The 18,798-nt window shown below is 43.9% G+C and overlaps 1 protein-coding gene across 5 annotated transcripts in view; it reads right to left on the bottom strand.

Annotated features, from left to right (window-relative positions):
• Nucleotides 1–18,798, bottom strand: part of CACNB3 (calcium voltage-gated channel auxiliary subunit beta 3) — a 462,560-nt gene that overhangs the window by 269,933 nt on the left and 173,829 nt on the right. For 4 of the 5 annotated variants that reach the window (XR_013610293.1, XM_078685908.1, XM_078685900.1 and 1 more), the window contains exons 2-6: nt 14,355–14,477; nt 13,569–13,691; nt 12,248–12,366; nt 12,041–12,114; nt 7,548–7,567 (exon numbers count right to left, since the gene is read on the bottom strand). Coding sequence is in view for 3 of the 5 variants with exons in the window: in XM_078685908.1 (XP_078542034.1) it covers nt 7,548–7,567; nt 12,041–12,114; nt 12,248–12,366; nt 13,569–13,691; nt 14,355–14,477 (459 nt within the window). In the remaining 2 variants the exon portion in view is untranslated. Of the gene's footprint in view, nt 1–7,547; nt 7,568–12,040; nt 12,115–12,247; nt 12,367–13,568; nt 13,692–14,354; nt 14,478–18,798 lie in introns of those variants that run through there. The other variant, XM_078685910.1, reaches the window with a different exon arrangement.

Below are 18,798 nucleotides of genomic sequence, written 5' to 3' on the forward strand. Positions count from 1 at the left end.
TTTATCATGCCTTTTCTGCTTGTTTCTCACCTTTTTATTCTCCCTCTTTCTGTCCGTTCCTCACCTTTTTTTCCCTCTTTCTGCCGTTGCTGACCTTTATTTTGCCTCTTTCTGCTGGTTTCTCACCTTTATCATCCCTCTTTCTGCTAATGTCCAACGTTTATTTAGCCTCTTTCTGCTCGTTTCTCACCTTTTATTCTGCTTCTTTCTGATTTATTTTTCCATGCAATGGGTCTGTGGGGAGTCTCAAGGCCCACGCGGTCCCAACCGGCTCCTCGCCTCCTGCGGAAGCGGGCATTGCTCTGACAGACAAGGGGCTACTGAAAGGCAACTCCCAGTCTGTCAGAGCAAGTTTCATCTTTTTCCCTGCATGCATACAGAAAACAGATGAAGACTCTGCTTTTTGCAAGCTTTGGTTGTCAGCTCCCACCAAGCAAAAGCAAACAGCTACCCCCTGAGGGTGGGCACCCCTGGAGTTAGCAACAGCCGTCCCTGGGGACTGGCAGTCCCCAGGGACATCCATGGCTCCACAAGGAGGGGGCTGCACTGCCACACTTCAATGTTTATTTAAGCCTGGGGAGGTGGTAGTCCACGGGGCTGCAGGGGGGGGCTATGCGGGCACCCCTGCATTTATTTTACATTGTTTACCCCCGGGAGGTGACAATAACCAGGGTGTGGGGTGCCGTGTGGGCCCCCGCATTTCCTTTATATTGTTTGCCCCAGGGAGGTTGCAGTTCCCTGGGGGTGGGTGAGCCCAGTGGACCCGTCCACATACATATTATACCAGGGATACTCAAAGTACGGCCATCGGGCCTCATGTCGCCCTCCTGACCTTTAATTACGGCTCCCGGTGAACAGCAGCACAGGGCAGCTGTTCACTTGACAGAGCAGGAATAATTTGAAACTTAAAGAAGCAAAGAAGGTGTCCTAGACAGCTAATCTTTAGGAACACCTTTAGTTTTAAAGACCTCTTGCACTAAACATGTAAAAACTTTTTAAACTCTATGCAAACTTTTAAAAAGTTAATGTTGCATGCATGAGCATGAGTAGATCAGATTATGTCACTGCATTGAGAGGCATTTAGTAGAAGTTATTGTTTCCAAACATGAACTTGGAAACATTCATGCTGCCCCCATTCTGAAAGCAATGCCATTAGTGAACCGAGGCAAGTCATTTGTCAAGTGCACCTTCTGTGTAGCCTCAGTTGTTATATAATTAGAACAACATTATATTTTACTAAATAAAATAACAGAGGTTTTGTACTGCACACATTATGAACTCGTGTATTTCAAGGGGCTCTCATATGTAGTAATGAAGAAAAAGGAGGCAAAGTGAAATGAACCAATTGTCTAGGATCATACCATTTGGTCAAGTGCGGAAGCCAGGACTGATACCAAGTTTTCTCCTTTCACATTCTGCAATTCAGTCATCAGATGAGTATCTCTTTCCCTTTCATGTTTTACATTAGAAGTTAATGCTTTGACTTTAATTATTGGTGCATGTAAATAGAGTGTGGTGGCAGACAGAAGTTGCGTGAAGGCTTGGTTTATTGACCACACCATGCATCTGTTTGTGTCCCCCTAACGCCCACCATTCATCACCCCGACTCTCGTCCGGCTGTCAGCAGTGCGGCCCTTAGGCAATCTACAGACAGTACTTTGTGCCCCCTGGGTAAATGTTTGCGAGCACTCACGTATTATACAGTGCCCGAAGAGGTATCGGTCCCCGGTATTTCAAAGTGCCCGGGGAGATGGCAGTCACTGGGGATTTTCTAAGCTCTAAGAGGGGGGCCCTGTGCAGCCCCCTCCTTTATATAATTACTCATGTCCCCAGCCCACCCGGAGGCTAAACATTTGAAAAGCGTGGGATCCTGCGCTTCTTTTTTTTCTGGCCGGAGATCTAGCTTGGCTCCTGCCCCAAATAATTTTTTTATATTCTTTTCCTCTTTGCCCCCCCACCCTCCCCAAGAGGCCTATGGGGTCAGGTTAATCCTACCCTGCCCCCTTCTCTTTTAAAAAAAAGTTTATGGGAGGGACTCGGCTCAAGCATAGAGTTCAGTGGCAGAGAGTGCAGTGCTACCGAGTAGAGTGTTGTAGAGTGCAGTGGTGTAGATTAGAGAGGTGTAGAGTGCATTGGCGTAGAGTGGTGCAGAGTAAAGTGACAGAGTGCAATGGTGTAGAGCGGTGTAAAGTACAGTAGCGTAGTGTATAGTGGTGTAGAGTGCTGTGGTGCAGAGTAGATTGGCATAAAGTGCAGTGGTGTAGAGTGTACTGGTTTTGAGTAAAGTGGTGTAGACAGCATTGGTGTAGAGTGCAGTCGCATGGAGTGCAGCGATGTAGAATAGAGTGGAATGGTTTCGAGTGGCATAGTGTGGAGTGGTGCAGAGTGGAATAGAGTGGTGTAAACTGAAGTGGCATAGAGTAGATTGTTGCAGAGTAGAGTGAAGTAGTGTAGCATGCAGTGGTATGGAGTAGAGTGTTGTAGAATGTAGTGGTTAAAACTAGCTTTGAGGGGTTTACAGTGGATTTGTGTAGAGTACAGGGGCATAGAGTGGAGCGATACAGAGTAGAATGCCATAGAGTTCAGTGGCGGAAAGAACAGTGTTGCAGTGTAGAGTGACGTAGAGTACAGTGGCATAGAGTAGAGTGGTGCAGTGTAGAGTGCAGTGGCACAGAACGGAGTGATGCAGAGTAGAGTGGTGTAGAGTACATTGGCATAGAGTAAAGCGGTGCTGTGGTGTAGAGTGCACTAGAGTGTCATAGAGTGATGTGGCAAAGAATGGTGCAGAGAACAGTGATGTAGTGTACAGTGGTACAGAGTAGAATTGCGTGCAGTGACGTAGAGCGAAAATGTTGTATATAGTAGAGTGGCCCAGAGTAGAGTGGCATAGAGTTCAGTAGTAAAGAGTGCAGTGCTGCAGAGTAGAGAGTCAGAGTGCAGAGGTGCAGAGTAGAGTAGCATAGAGTGAATTGGCGTACAGTGCAGTGGTGTACAGTGGTGCAGAGTAAAGTCACAGAGTGCAGTGGTGTAAAGTAGAGGGGGTAGACTGAAGTGGCATGCAGTGCAGTGGTGAAGAGCAGATTGGCATGGAGTGCAGTGGCTTAGAGTGTATTGGTTTTGAGTGAAGTGATGTAGAGTGCAGTGGTGTAAAGTGCAACGGTGAGGTGTGGAGTGGCGCAGAGTGGAATAAAGGACGTAGACTGCAGTGGCATAACATAGATTGTTTCATAGTAGAGTGCAGTGGCATAGAGTGCAGTGGGATAGGCTAAAAAGTCATAGAGTGCAGTGGTGCAGAGCAGATAAGAGTGGCTTAGAGTGGATTGGAGTAGAGTTCAGTGGCATAGAGTGGAGCGATGCAGAATTCAGTGGCGTAGACTGGCATAAAGTAGAGTGTCAGAGAGTGCAGTGTTGCAAAGTATACAGTAGTAGAGTGCAATTGTGTATAGTAGAGTGGTAGGGAGTGCATTACCATAGAGTGCAGTGGTGCAGAGTAGCATGGATGAAGTGTGCAGTAGCACAGAGTGAGTCGAGTGGTGTAGAGAGCAGGGCCTAGAGTACAGTGGTGCAGAGTAGAATAAAGTGGTGTTGAGTGCAGTGACGCACAGTAGAATACTGTGCCATAGAGTTTAGTGACAGAGTACAATGGCTTAGAGTGCAGTGGCGTAGAGTATAGTTGCGTAGAGTGCAGTGGTGCAGAGGAGATTGGCGTAGAGCACATTGGTTTTGAGTAAAGTGGTGTAGAGTGCATTGGCGTAGAGTGCATTGTAGAGTGAAATGACACTGAGTGCATTAGCAATGAGTGCAGGGGCATAGAATAGACTGTTTCAGAGTAGAGTACAGCAGTGCATAGTAGATTATAGTGGCGTTGTAGTGTTGCAGAGTAGGCTGGAATAGATAGCCATGGCTCTTGCATGTAACAGCGGTGGGGGTTTTCGTCAGATCATGACGAAAAATTAAATACATTATTTTCCCTCGTCTTCTGTCAAACACCCCCACCCAGCCCCACCGCCCCCTCGCTCTTACCTGCACGAGCCGCAGCTGGGCATAGAGTGCAGTGGCAAAGTGTGCAGTGGTGCATAGTACAGTAGTTTGCAGTAGCGTGCATTGGCATAGAGTGGAGTTGTGCAGAGAAGAGTGCAGTGACAGTGTGGAGCGGTGTAGTTTGGTGCGCTGCAGAGTAGAGTGCGGGGGTGTGGAGTGGTGCAGAGTAGAGTGGAGTGGGGTAAAGTGGAGTATGCACGGTATGGTAGTAGTGCCATTACTGGCAACACATCTTCAATTGAAATGGCCTTTACATTTGCACGCACATGCAGTTTTACTGATAAAACTATACAGCGCATAAACGATAATGTGTGGAAATGACATCACCCAACGTATTGGTTTGATCGTCAGCACAGTTCATTTACAGACACTTACATTTTGCTGTGTGCTAGAAAAAAATAACATTATACCACTTTCTCAAGCAGACCCCAAGTTGCCAGCAACGATTGTCACACACATCCTCCTCTCACTTTGAAGTCACAGAATGAAAACTTTTAAATACCAAGCTCCCTGGAAGACACAGCCTGACATTTGACCTCTGTCTTTGAATGCACAGCACATGTGACACGATAAGAACAAAATTTAAAGACCTGTTTACAGAAAGCGAGTTCCTGGAAGAATACAATAAACAAGGTTTGGGCAACAGGAGGGATGAACTCGAGATGGACAGCCTAAAGCAAATAAAGGCAGCAAATAGAAAGCCAGAAAATGTGAGTTACAAGGCCAATGCTAAGCAACGGGCAGAATGCATTCCTAGGTCAACTTGCTGAATGTCCCCAATATGTCTTTAGCAAACCAGACAGCTTCTCTGTCTGTTAGGCTGTGACCTAAAAATGGCACTTCACCTGTTATTTTCAAAGTGCAAGAAAAACATGACGCACTTCCGCAGGAAGGTCTTTGTCAAGTAAATGTGCTCCAGCACTTATGGAATCATGGAACGTGTAGTATTGCTGCGCTGAGTGCATGCACTGAATACCGCTGGCGGAGCATGAATAAATTAATTCATATCTGTATATTATCTATCCATGATGAACATTCATATTATTGATTTGATGGAAATAGAGATCCGGGTAGAGGATCCATAATTCATCTTTTATAATGCTATGTGTAATGATAGTACGATTTATGCACTGGTATGTATTGGTATCCATGGGTGTTGGAGCACGACCTTTGATTTTACTAAAATTATACACAGATTGTAATTACTTATTGGGGCTTTCAGCCAGTCCTCACCATCCAATAGCCAGTGATTGTGTTATTCACCTTTTTCTTCTGCCCGCCACATTGTACAGCATGGGGTAGTGGGTCAGCCCACTTCAGCCCTTTCCTAACTTCATTGTGAGTGACAGCATTCTGTCCTTTCACAAGGGACACATCCATACACAAAGTAGTTCCCTTAAGTGACAGGAACTACTATGGTAATGTGTGCTTTTTGAAACCAAAATCTTTGCCTTTAGGCAATTTTTTCAGACTGATGAGGCCCCAGCAGCTTTCCCAACAATAATTTTTTGCAAAAAACATGGCAAAACAAAACAAGCATGCTGACAAAGACAACAGGCTGTCAGCCATCGCCAGACTCCTTGGCTTTGCCAAAGGCTTGTTTCTTGATGTCCAGGTTCAAGGCAGTGCCGCTTGGGTGCTCAGTGCTGGTTAGTTGGTTCTATACAAAAGTAATAAATTGATGCAGTATTCTTGGCTGAGGGAATTGTTCTTCATCCAGATTTTTTTCCATTGGAAATCAGGCCCAGGGGTCAGGTCATCCAGGGGGGTGGGCAAGACAACCGGCCTCAATGTAGCTCATGTCACCTGACATGGTTCTCACCAATCCTTTTGGTGAACCTAGCTCTGAGGGTTTTGCCTTTTGGCTGACTAGTCTGTTTGAGCACAGCAATGTGCTTGTTGTTCTTTAAGTAACGATGTGAAAAAATGGGAAACTGCCTTAACAACGTGGGCTGAGCTACATGTGCTATTTCCCCCAAGCCGAACACGCTTGCCATCACCAAGCTTATGCCTTAACTACGCATATGCATGACTAAGGCAGTGCACAGTCTAGATGCTGGAAAGGGCGGACTGGAAGAGGAAGGACCGGGAGAGGACGCGGTCAGGTAAGTGGGGCTGGGTTGCATTTTGGGGGTCAGGGGTAGTTTTTCCAGGTGGGAGATCGTTTTGGGGCTCAGGGGTTCGAGATTGTTTATAGGGCAGGGGGCCAGGTTTTAGGGCTCAGGGCAGTATGGGACGGGTAAATTTCTGGGGTAGGGGCCTGTGTTTGGGGCTCAGGGTGGGGGGCTGGGGTTGGTGGTTTCATGGCGTGGGGTCAGTTTTTATGGCTATGGGCAGGGTGGGGGGAGGGATAGTTTACAGGGTTGGGGGCAGTTTTAGGCCTCAAGGGGGCTGGGTCAGGGTACTTTACAGGGATAGGTATCAGATTTTAGGGGGTCAGGGCGGGGTGGCCTGGGGTTGGGTTCGTTTTTAGGGCGTTGGGACCGTTTTTAGGGCTCGGCGGGGGAAAAGGGACAGATTTCAGGGTTGGGGGTCAGTTTTAGGCCTCAGGGCGGTGGGATGGGGTAGTTTCCAGGTGTAGGGGACAGTTCTTAGGGCTCAGGGTGGGGGGTTGGAGTAGTTGTTTGGGCATAGTGTCAATTTTTAGGGCTCGGGCAGGGGAAAAGGGACAGTTTTCAGGCATGGGGCAGGGGTGTGATCTTTATCACACATGTCCATTTACCAATCATGTATTCACCACAAAATTGCGTGGTAAAGGCATGCGTGGTAAAGACGCAGTTGTGGTTGAGACTGCATGGTTTTGGCGTGCGTTGTTGTGGCATGCATTGTACCATCATGCAACCTGTAACAATATGTTCCCTCTCATGGCTAACAGCATTCTTCAATAGTATCAGTTCTTAATTTGAGCGGGGGGCTGCTGGTGGGGCCCACTGTCACTCATTTTTTTGGTATGGGCACTTATTTGTCCTCATCAGACATTGAACGAGAGCAAGAGAAGGAAAACACACATGGGGACAGAGGGAGGAAGAGAAACACGAGAAACCGGCAACAAAGGAAGAAACAAGGAACCCACAAGAGTGTACAGAGTCAGAGTGTCTGGTAGAGGATTAAAGAGGCATGGGGTGGATTCAAGACTAGGCAGCCTTGGTATTTGGTGCGCCAACATTTAATAGCACTGTCTGCAGGCTTCTGAGCATTGCTCTGTGCACGGCCCTAGTTCTTTTACAATTAAAGTGTGTTCCTAAAAATGAAAACGTTGGAAGTGCAGCTGCATGGCACCTCCCTTTTACTTAGCAGGGTGCATAGCCGAGCCTATTTCCTACCCTGCTATTACACATTAAATTACGCATTCAGCCTCTTTTGTGGAAATGTCTATTTTCAGCACAACAGCTGTTGGCATATCTAGGGCATTTTCAAATTGAAGAAAAGCGATGAATCAGCAACTTACTTGCCATCAGAACCACTCGGAATAGAATAAAACCCATGAAGCAGCGTCAAAAACTCACCTGTTTCTGCTTCTGTTTAGCTTTTAGGAGAAAGTGAGAAATATAGGTTTGTAAATATTTACACACCAACAAGTGAACAAAGCAATTGAGGCTGGCGCATGCAGTGGGGGAAGGAAACATGCCTTGTGGGGTGGCTATTCCTGCAGGAGCACAATGTTCAAAGCTTGAGAGCTAGGCTTTCAGACCCTCAGTTAAGTGGCTAGTGAATTTCACAAATGCAAAAACAACAGTTGATGGACAGAATGCAGAACATTGTCATACATTCGCCCCAGTACAGAGATCTGGGCCTAAATCCATCGTTTTTTTTGCACTCCACACCACCCCAGTTCAGACATGGCCATATGCAAATCAGCCTTGACCCTGTGCCTCATGGGAACAGTTCAGCCCAAACTGCCAAGCCATGTCTTTTCTAGACCGGAATCAAGCATTCTGGGACCGGTTTCTGGCTATCAGCCATCATCAGCCAGGATAGCTTAACTCCAGTGGTGTAGTGAGCATTGTTCTGAATTCTGTCCATCAACTTTTGTTTTTGCAATAGTAAATTTCACAGTCAAACCCTGATCAGGTTGTTACAAACATGTTAGCGGACCACAATTTTTAATCACATACCAGTCTTTGCAATTGATCAAACTTATTATTCCACCCCACCCCTTCCTGGTCTTACAGTGATTTGCTGATGCTTAGCATTAGATTGGGCGCACTGCCTTGATGGAGGTGTTCATTGGATACCAGGACTGATAGTCTTACCAATCCCTGATGTTATGGACATAGTACAGAAGAGAGATGTCCCCATCAGGAGGATGGGCTGTGGGATTTATATTCCATTCTTCAAACATCACATTTTTGCATCAAAGCACGCAGACACTGCTCTGGATTCTGCCTAAAGAAACGTAGAATTACCTACTGTTGAAATGGAAACCATGTTCAACCTGGAACAGCAGGAGAGCGAGGATCCTTGTGGTCATTTAAGTAGCTTGAGCCAGGCTGGCACCCGTGTGACACTTCTTTATGGATTTTTGAGGTCAAGACTGTAGTTTAAAACCCAACACATTTCTTGCGTCTACTCTATATAACCCTTCCGGTGATGTCACTACCCTTGGGCTGGACTGCAGTTCTGTCTTTACAGAGGAAGGCTGTGCCTCGCATGATGCTTGTTGTGGTGATGGTGTTCACAATGGACTGCATTAATGCAGAAAGCAGAAGATGGTGGTCCTCAGGCTCCCTGAGATCCCACCTCGCTCATAGGCGGTTTATTTTCTGGACTCACTCTGAGGGGCCGGCTTGTTTCATCCCTCGTTGTTTGGCAAGTGTCACGGCTTGAAGTGAGGGATCTTGCAACCTTTAAATGAATGCTCCTCATGCTTGAGATGGGTAGTTGCCAGAAGTGGAGTAGAAACAATTTCTCCGGGCAGACTCTAACTCCGCCTTGAGTTAAACCTTTTCTGATTCTCGGGTGGAGGTGGCAGCTCCCTCTCTTTCGATCACCAGCCTCTGGTCTCGCATGGCTACCAGATACCTGATCTATGGTGAGTGGGTCAGATTGGAGCCCAGCAGTGGGGTGTTCCAGGGCGTCATGATCGTCGTCATTGTATCTGTACATTAAGCGCAGCCCAGTGGCGTATGGAAACTTGAGGGGGTCCCCCTACAAAGCACATTAAAGGGTCCCCCACACCCCGGAACCAATAAGGAGCTCTCAGGCCGGGGCCTGCCACCTGTGCACAGTGCCGGAGGGGGGCCTCTGCATCGTACACCACTGGCCCAGCCCACTCCAAGGGGGTCGCAACACTTCTTACAAAGGAGAAAAATGTAACTTCCAACAAAAGCAAATACCTGCTTTATGAGATAATGGTGAATGTAGAGAAAATCAGGTGATGAAAAGAACTTGTTTTATTGGCAGTGTGGAATTTTCATTCCTCAATTCCCCCAAGAGGAGAACATTATACAACTGCCGAAGATGGGCTACAGACAAAAGATTATAACCTGGATGCAGGAGTTGAATCGAGCACCAGAGACACCCAGCGCCGAAAATATCGAGAGCCGAAGATCCTAAACCGAGACGCACACTAGTGAACGCATATGAAATTGAGCTGATAATACAGTAGACCAAAACAGTGGAATGCACGGATGCACCAGGCTCTACTTTTCTCATAAGGCCAAATATCTTAGCACTAATCTCTGGAAAACATGACAAATTAGAAAACATATTACACCCCCCCCCTTTAAAATTTGCATTTAATGTACAGTTGCGTTATCCATCAGATTAAAGCTTACTGAAGACTGAAAAACAGGGGCATGAATCAGGTGCTAATTGGCTACTAGATTTTAGAAAGCAGAGACATGAAATCAAAAAAGATGAGTTCTGAGAGTTGTCACATAAGAGTGTCGGTAGAGGGGGAGTTTGCCCAGTACTAAAACTGCAAGCCGGCTACTTTCAGTGAGCTCTGGCCTTCCAACCTCCATTAAGACAACGCATAAGCACAATGAGCAAAATGGATATCAATGGAAAAGATAGGGCTACTTTTGGCAACAAAGGGCTGGGGCACAGTGAGGGCTGGGGTTCCAGAGTTATAACACGGGGACAAGGGGAACAATATAACCAACATTCTCTAGTATCGCCATGGCATGACCCGATACAAAGATTGGGGCTGAAGCCAGGCATTCCAAATGTTAATGCGCAAAATAGAAGAACCAAGCAACTTCCCATGTTCCAAAGCCTCAAACTGTTTAGTTGTAAGAAACACCTGAATATAGGAGGAGTGGAATTACACAGTTCTGTGGCATTATTGATGTAATTAAGAATTTGCTGTACTTACAACCCATTCCACCTTCTGCTACATAACTAGCAGTTTTCAATAAAACAAAAATCTAGTTACTAATGCAAATAGTAACTAAAATGCTGCAGATGTGGTGCTGTGTAGTGCACATGCTTTGCCAGGGTTAACTGGCCACCTTTCAGCTCTTGATTGCTGAAGTCAGACAATGAACAGTTCCCAATGAAGGGACATCTCCTCAATGTACGTGAGAAGGAAGGACTTTTGTCTGATAGGATCAACAAACGTCACAGGGTTTGAGGTCTTACATTTTACAATGATGTTATAGTGAAACACTACAGGTGCTTTTGAGGAAATGCAGTGTAACCCTAAGCCAGAAGACCAGCTCCAAAAGATAACTGGGAAGACACAGAATGATTGAGGCATATGGGTGTATGTGTTTACATGTAGTTTTTTTGTGTAACACTATGTTTTACGCACAAATTTCCTTTGGAAGTTAGAAGGAGCAGTGTTAATAAATGTGTGTTAATGTGATTTCATCCAAGACATTTTGGTTTAGTGAAACCCCATCTTTGATTGTAGTCGAAATGTGGAATGCTGCCAGAGTACTGAGTTTAAAATAACATGAAACAAAGATATTGCAGCCAGAATATGAACATACTGTGAATGTATGTATATACAGGTAAGTATGTGTTTATTATACTCCACATGTGTATACCATAACAAGATATATAGCTTCAAGATGTATATGTGTGTAGCTAAGAAGAGTGACTCTAGACGTATCTGTATGTACTTACCTTTTACAATATTCTGGCTATGATATTCAGACATGAACCCACACATGGACAGATTCTGGCTGTGATCAAAGCATACCTTGACATTGCAGTCAGTAAGTGACATGGATAAACGTTAGAGCTTAATTAATAGAAGCTCTAAATCTCATATTTCAATCACTGCAGACTCTCTGCCCCATAAATAATGTCTTGAAAGGATTCATCGTCAGCCAGTTCGGGTCCCTTCACAAGCTACTTCAGTAAAGGACGTCACCAGGTCAGCTCCAGGCCTACTGGAGAAGGACACCTCCATCTGGTCATACCGCCAGCCAACTCTGCATGGGTACTTCCCATTGGCTATGTATGCACTCGCCCCTCAACCAGACACCAGGAAAGGAATGTGATGCAGTCACTATTAAAGGCCCCAGAGATATCAATGAGATAGGTATCCAACTGGGATGTCAACATCCTCTCTCAAGGTGTCACCAAAATGGATGACTGGCTGATAGAATGCCAAATACTTCACTACTAATGCCCAACTATTAGATAAGCAATTGATGTGACAGCTTGATTGTCCCATCAGAGCTGACGGAATTATCCAGTGTGGCCCCAGTTGTTGCTGCTGCCTGTAGAGCACTTGGAGGTTCTGAGTTGGTAGGGGTTTGGATCACAGGTCATCTGTTTAATCTCAGTCATGAATCCGGTGAGGTCAAAGACTGCAACTAGCACAGTAGCCTTCGGTGACACCGTGTGGCTCCATCTAAGATCAACCAATGCGGTAACCAACAGTGAAGTCCCCTCTGATACAATCAATATTCTTTAGAAAAAGCAGAACACAACTTATAGAACAGCAGTGTCTATCTAGCCCTCACTTCTGATTGTTTTAAAACAAATCAACCCTCATGGCAGGCCCAGTGGCAAACAGATAGCTGTTTATAAATGCACTTACCCATGGAAGGGGGTGGTGATCGCCGATTTCCTGAGACCATGTCTCCCAGGCTGGAGGAGTTCCCACCGGTTCGCCTAGGAATTAGAAGAACAGTGTAAGGAGTACAAAAGAAAATTCCTATACATTCCAATCCTCAAAAGAGACTTCAATTGTGGGTGACAAGTAAGTTATGTGACAGAATTCTCCCAATCTACCCAGTACATTTACCTAGCAGCTTTTTGTTCTTGTTTAAGTCGCATGGCCTCCAGCCGCTGGGGACTTGGGATAAAGACGATGTCCCCCCCTTCCTTGACTAACCTCCCGATCCACCAGTCATTGCTGTATTTCTAGAAGAGAAGGTGACAGTTCAGTGTGTGTGCTCATACTCTGCTCAAACTGATTTGAAGGGCTGAAGATGAAGAATTATATGGGAAATCCACTTCCTTCTTTGTCAGAGGTTCTCATGATGTAAGAGCAAGCACTTTTAATTGTAGGCGAATACTTCGTATGCATTTACGTTCATCAACATATGACGGCAATAGTGAGTGAGAAGAAACTTTTTGTTGAAGTTGGTATTTTGATCTGCAACGTCAACAGCAGAGAAATGAATATGCAACTCCCCCCCACCTCATCCTACAGTTCACTCCCACCACATTTATAATAGTCACCCATTTACTCATAAAAATCTAGAGTCTCAGGTTCAAAGTTTTGGGTATTATCTGATCTGCTGTTCCCTTCCAAAGTCTGAGATCCGCCAATCAATGGGCATGCTTTCTTTCTCTATCATCCTTTCACTTGGCCTAGCAGTACTCAGACTTCTTTTACAGATTTATAAGCTTACAATTCAATATCAGTAACAAAAACTTTATATTTGATCTAGATGATATGATGTATGAGCTTTTAATATTTCATAGACAACTTCTTTGAATGAAGAACACGCTGAGGTTGTACTTCCAGCCATCGAGTAAAATCTTGCACCAAATTTAACATTTCAATTTGTCATACAATTCTATCTTGCAACTTTTCTATATTGGTTTTGCAGCATACAAAATACACTTTCCTAAATAGCACTGAGGAAGAGCACTTACTGCCTGAGAATGTGATAATACATATTACGTTCAAAACTGCATTTTTTTAAAATAAATTTTCACTAGAAGGTGAAGGCATACAGAAAGTTATTCCTGTCTTGTGTTAACAAATTGGCACACTCTGGCAGATATGGGGCCTTATTTAGAGTTTGGTAGACTGGATATTCCGTCATAAATGCAATACCATTATATTCTACAGCACTTGTAATACGGCGGGCATGATATCTGCATCCTGTCAGGTATCTTTAAATAAGGCCCTTACCATTTATATGTTTCTGTTGAACCTATCGAACTAAGACACTTCATGATAATCAAAATCCAAATCTATGCATTGAAACAAGGTTTTATGCCGGCTCCTGCCCAAGAGCGGACAGGTTTGGCACAACTGAGTGTAGTTTTATGCTTTCAATAGTATTTTGTACAAAACTAAAGAGCTTGCAGACACAGTCGATGTGTTTTACCTCCTTGATGTGCAGGAAGTCTTTGGCCTCGAAGTTAATGGCACACCCCTGGACCGGGCACTCCTCATCCAGTGCTCCACAGTAACTGACATTGGTTCTTACAGCGAATGCGACCGGCTTGACCTGCAAGAAAACATACTTGTTACCATCTTGGATCCCCGGATTGATTGATGACATTCTTACGCCATTGCGGCAGCGGCATGGAGATCCCTTAGTCGCAGTATAGATAGAGGCCAATGCTGAGCCTACCACTGAACTTAAAAAAGAACGACAAAGTCATTCGGCGCACCCAGAATTACACATAACAAACCACACAAATCTTTAGTCGGATTGAATTTATTTTTCTTTAGCAATAGCCAACACAAACCACTACTAGCTAGACAATTAACACATCTTCACCAACCATACACAACTAATCATTAAAAAAACAAAAACAGCATACAACAGATGCAATGAAATTCCACAGCTGCAGAAAAAGGGAGGCAAGATCAATAAATTGTTACATTGCCAAAGTAGAAGGTGTTCTACAAATCCTGCTAATGTAACATTGTATCGTGGTTAATAATCTCTTCTACTGCATAGTGCGCTGTCCTTATAGCTAGAACAGGAGGAGATCTCTTGCTTTGTAGCTTATAGTCTAAGAGAGCAATATAATGAATGGTTGCTTTCTTGGAGTATGGAAAGACTGTGGACTTGTACCTGGTCAGTCTTCTCAATTTTCTGTGATCCATTTCTCACCGTCCCTGCTAAAGTTTTTCTTCTGTTTTGTGAATCAGCCTTTATTACCTTAGCTCTCTCGAGTTGCTGCAGTGCCTGCCTCTCCACCTCGCGGCGGGCAGCCTCGCGGTCCTCCTCCAGGGACACGTCGGAATCTAATGAAGGCCGGCTTGTGTAGGAATCGGCTGAACCCTGAGGAGAAACGACAGAGGTCATCTGGATTAGGTCTGATCTGGCGTGTGTGCTAGGCATAGCAGTCTACATTAACGACTGAGATGGCGCGTGATCTAGGCATAGCGGTCTATATTAATAACTGAGCGCGAGCGTGTTTGGACAGATGTAGTCTGCATTGAAGCATGAGCCCAACCACGTTCTCCGCAGAGACAACAGTGTGATGAATACAATTGTAAGAGTTATTGGCAAACCAAGAGGTGTTCTGGACAGAGCAGGATGACCCCTCCAGACAGAGATTTGTTTGAGTTGAACACCGAAAAGGCGATGTAAAACTAGACCCACTATGATATGCAATATGCCCACATATAGGTATTGTCAGGATTATGTCCGAATGGACTTGAAATCTATTGCTTCATTTCAATGCCTTATGAGACATACAGAGGGCATGAACAAGAAGCTGCTTGCTATATAGATGCAGGGAAGGAGGGTAGGTAGAGAGAGGAAGCAATGTCATGGCCATGGTGGGGAAAGAACAATGGGTTGGGATGCTACCCCCAGCGGTTTCCAGTGGTTAGACAAATTGCAAGCCTTCCTCCCATCACCTTTTGTGTGTTTGATCAGCTGAAGTGTGACCTGAGGGTAATGACTTAGAACTCTGAGCGGATGACTACTCCTCCCCAGAACATTCTGGAAAGGGTACTGGTGTTCCAAAATATGTCCATATGAGTAATGACCGTCCACTGTGAATAGGGGATTCATAATAAAGATAGGTGATCAACAAATAAAAAAGCACTTTCTGAAAAAGGAACACTATTCACAGTTGCATGTTTGTTGTCAACTAAATAGTCATAACAATTACCAAATCCTTAGGTGTCCACAGTACAGATCTGGCTCTCTTGGGAGTAACCCTAGAGTACAAGTATTTATAGCCAAAATAATGTCTCAGATGAGTCACTTTGGATCAAGACTGTTGCTGTGGAATCGTAAATTGCCTATAAGCAGAGTTATTTGATAAAAATCTGATTAATGCCAAAAATGTGCTAATGATAAAACATGCTGCAACATCCTTCCGCATTCCCTAAAGGCCTCGTACTATGTTTAGGCTTTGGGAAGTCACTTGACTAAATTGTGTAAGAAATATATCAAAATACCTTAAAATTCAAAAGAATTAGATTGTTCACTTAAAGCATTCTAGCTTTTCCTTGTTTTTTTCATTAAAAAAATTCCTTTCATATTTAGTTTATCAACTGCTTTTGTTTTACATAGTGATTAATGTAGAAGGCCAGAATAAGGATTGCATGAAATGACAGGTGGTATGTATGGGTTTATATCAAGTACATCAAGGCTGATAATATCAACCTACATTAATATCACATCTAGTAGTTTATCAGCCTGCTGCTTGTTTTTTCATGGTGAGTATGCTATTGCTATATTTACCTCCACATACGCTGCCAAACCCTATTAACTGTAATATTATCTACTATACTTACCCAGTCTTAGCTTGGGATGTAGTGGTTATGTCGATGTTATTGATGCAATATCATTGTCATACATACATGGTTATGTCGAATGCAATTGATGCAGTATCATATATATATATATATATATATATATATATATATATATATATATATATATATATATATATATAGATATAGATATATATATATATCCATACATACATACACAAATATGCACACACACACACACAAATATGCACACACACACACATGTATATATATATATATATATATATACACATATACACACACACACACACACACACACACACACATATTCACATACATGATATAATGAATGTCGTAAAATGGGGGTATACCAATAGTTGGTCAAATGAAATGATCAGTAAAAGCCAAGTGAGGAAGTTATCCCGTAGTCGAGCCTTGAGCCATGCTGGTGTAGTCCACTTCATAAGGTCCAACCCAAGAATTGTAACCCTTCTACTAGGAGGCAGTATTCAAAGTGGCCTTCTCCAGACTGGATTGATGAGGTGCACTTTGAGGCAGACCATGACTGACCGGGGAAGAACCAGGTGAGGTAGCTGGGATTTAAAAACACAAACCAAATACAAGGGAGGCATATTTCTAGTGGAGACCAGGGGTTTGTAAAGCTTTCAATAATGCAAGGAGGAATGTCTCAAAACTTAGAAGGTACCTGAAGTTAACCATATCTTCACTTGATTACTAGATGCTAAATACATTGAGTGTCTAATACTCATGTTAAGTCATATCTATTAAATAAATTACAGCTTTGCATCAATATTAGCATTCAGAATCAGTACCTCAATAAAGGGAATTCCTTAAAATCCACTTAGAATGCCCACAAGGAGTATCTTAATAACCACAAGAGATAGTTGTACACAAGAGATACTGGTTGAAAACTAATTTGAAATGTTTTCTTAATTGATTAATAAGACATTCCATAAAAGTTTACTTAAAAATAAAGTCAAAATCGAAGACTTTAAGGCAAAAGCACAGATGAAGTTTTTGGGAGAAGTATGTTCAAGCAAAAATACATTGAAATGAAGGTTCCTAGCAGGACAAAGCAGTGCACTTGGCGTCACACTACAGTCTCATGCCGTGCTTCAGTGAGAACCGTATCACCTCCTTGGAGTGTTTGGACGTGCAAGTATCAATGTTGATGAAAGGATAAGTACAAGCTTCTCTGTTGAGTTGCCCTCAGAAACTGAGGTAGACGCAATTGGAGGTGAAGCTTATTGAGATGATTTGTGATATTTAATGCTCAAATTAAAGTGATCAAAGTCTGTCCAATCATCCACACATAAGTGTGCTCAAATCTCAGTTGTTGGTGATGACCCTAATTTTATGTGATCCCCTTCAACATCGCTTGTTATACATTTTCCAAATCTTTCATCAACCACAGAAACATTGTAGGGACATCGCAAGGCTTATATTGCTACTAGAACCCAGTGGTTCGATATCCCATTGGAAAACAGTGTGCCCCGCACATGCTCCTTCAGTGGGGGTAGGAAAGGGATCTTGTGAGCAGGCAGGTGACACTGATTAACTGGTAAATAAAAAGATGGAGGTGGGTAGGAAAAGAAAGGGTTGGTGGCATAATGGTGGGGTGTACGACGGCTTACCGGAGGAGATGAGTGTGTTGAATGGCCTAGGTCAACGAGCAGTATCCTCAGGCAGCGCCTTGCCACCACATGCCTTGAAGGCGCAGGGTCCAAGGCCCAAGTGAAGTTTTTCAGAAGGGGGTCTGCGGAAGTGAAGGTGTCAAAGACAGGTTGGAAAGTGAGCAGATTTTTTAAGAGAATTTAGTAGTGTCCAGACAAACAACAGCATAGGGTTCTTATCAAACAGCAAATAACCGGGAAACACATCTTCTATAGCTTTCAGGGATTTGACTGCACTTCTACGTATCCCTTCTAGTTACTGTAAATGTAAACAGCTGCCTCAGGTTGCTCTAGAACAAAAACCTACTTGTTTGTGTTCTTTTTATCAGATCTGAATGCACTGAAAGAAGATGGATCAATACGCAGGTGTTTGCGGTTGTGAATGTGAAAAGGAGGTATTGTGCTCAGCGGTGCTCAGTGCTTGTTCAACCCTGAGGGATGAGTCTCTCTTTCCTGAAGAGAATCACTCGCTGCCATCTGGGCCAAACCAAATGAGGCCCTGCGGCATGGTGTAAAATCAATTCTGTTATGCATGATCCAAAGACTCAACATGCTATAAAATGTATTCTTCAGACCCTTGCCACTCATTGAGTTGTATTCCCTGCCAAAGACGTCATAGATGATGCATAAACACCCACTCTCCCATGCCATTTTAGATTATTTTTGTTCTGGCTAGCAACTCGAGAGCGCGCTCCGGGACTGCAGCATTTAATACAAGCACCAGGGACATGTCTCGTTAAGTCAAGATATATGAAATTGCTTTGACATCTGTGAAATTGTTTACATTTGGTCAGGATCATCACAATCCGTTTCTATTAAGATGGTGTCAGTCAAGGGCATAAACTGGCATTACCGGTACATGCAGACTCTCCCACTTAAGATGTCGACATTTCCCTCTTTTCAGCCAATAACACTAGTGTTTTTAGTTATTTTTACTCCTCGGCTAACGCTCACTTCCTCAAATTCTTCCCCAATGATAATGCAACTCAAGAAGCAAGACAAGTGATCCCTCTGTGTAGAACAATGTCGCCATTTTGGATTTTCCCAAATGATGCCATGTATGATGCTAAATATCCTTTTCATATTTTGCCATCTTCTCATGGCACAGTTAGGGCAATATACTACATTCTGAAGCACATAATGCTAAGCACAGTTTCTCTGTACTGTACCACCTAC

Source organism: Lissotriton helveticus, chromosome 1_1 (assembly GCF_964261635.1).
Source record: "Lissotriton helveticus chromosome 1_1, aLisHel1.1, whole genome shotgun sequence".
Classification (NCBI taxonomy): domain Eukaryota; kingdom Metazoa; phylum Chordata; class Amphibia; order Caudata; family Salamandridae; genus Lissotriton; species Lissotriton helveticus.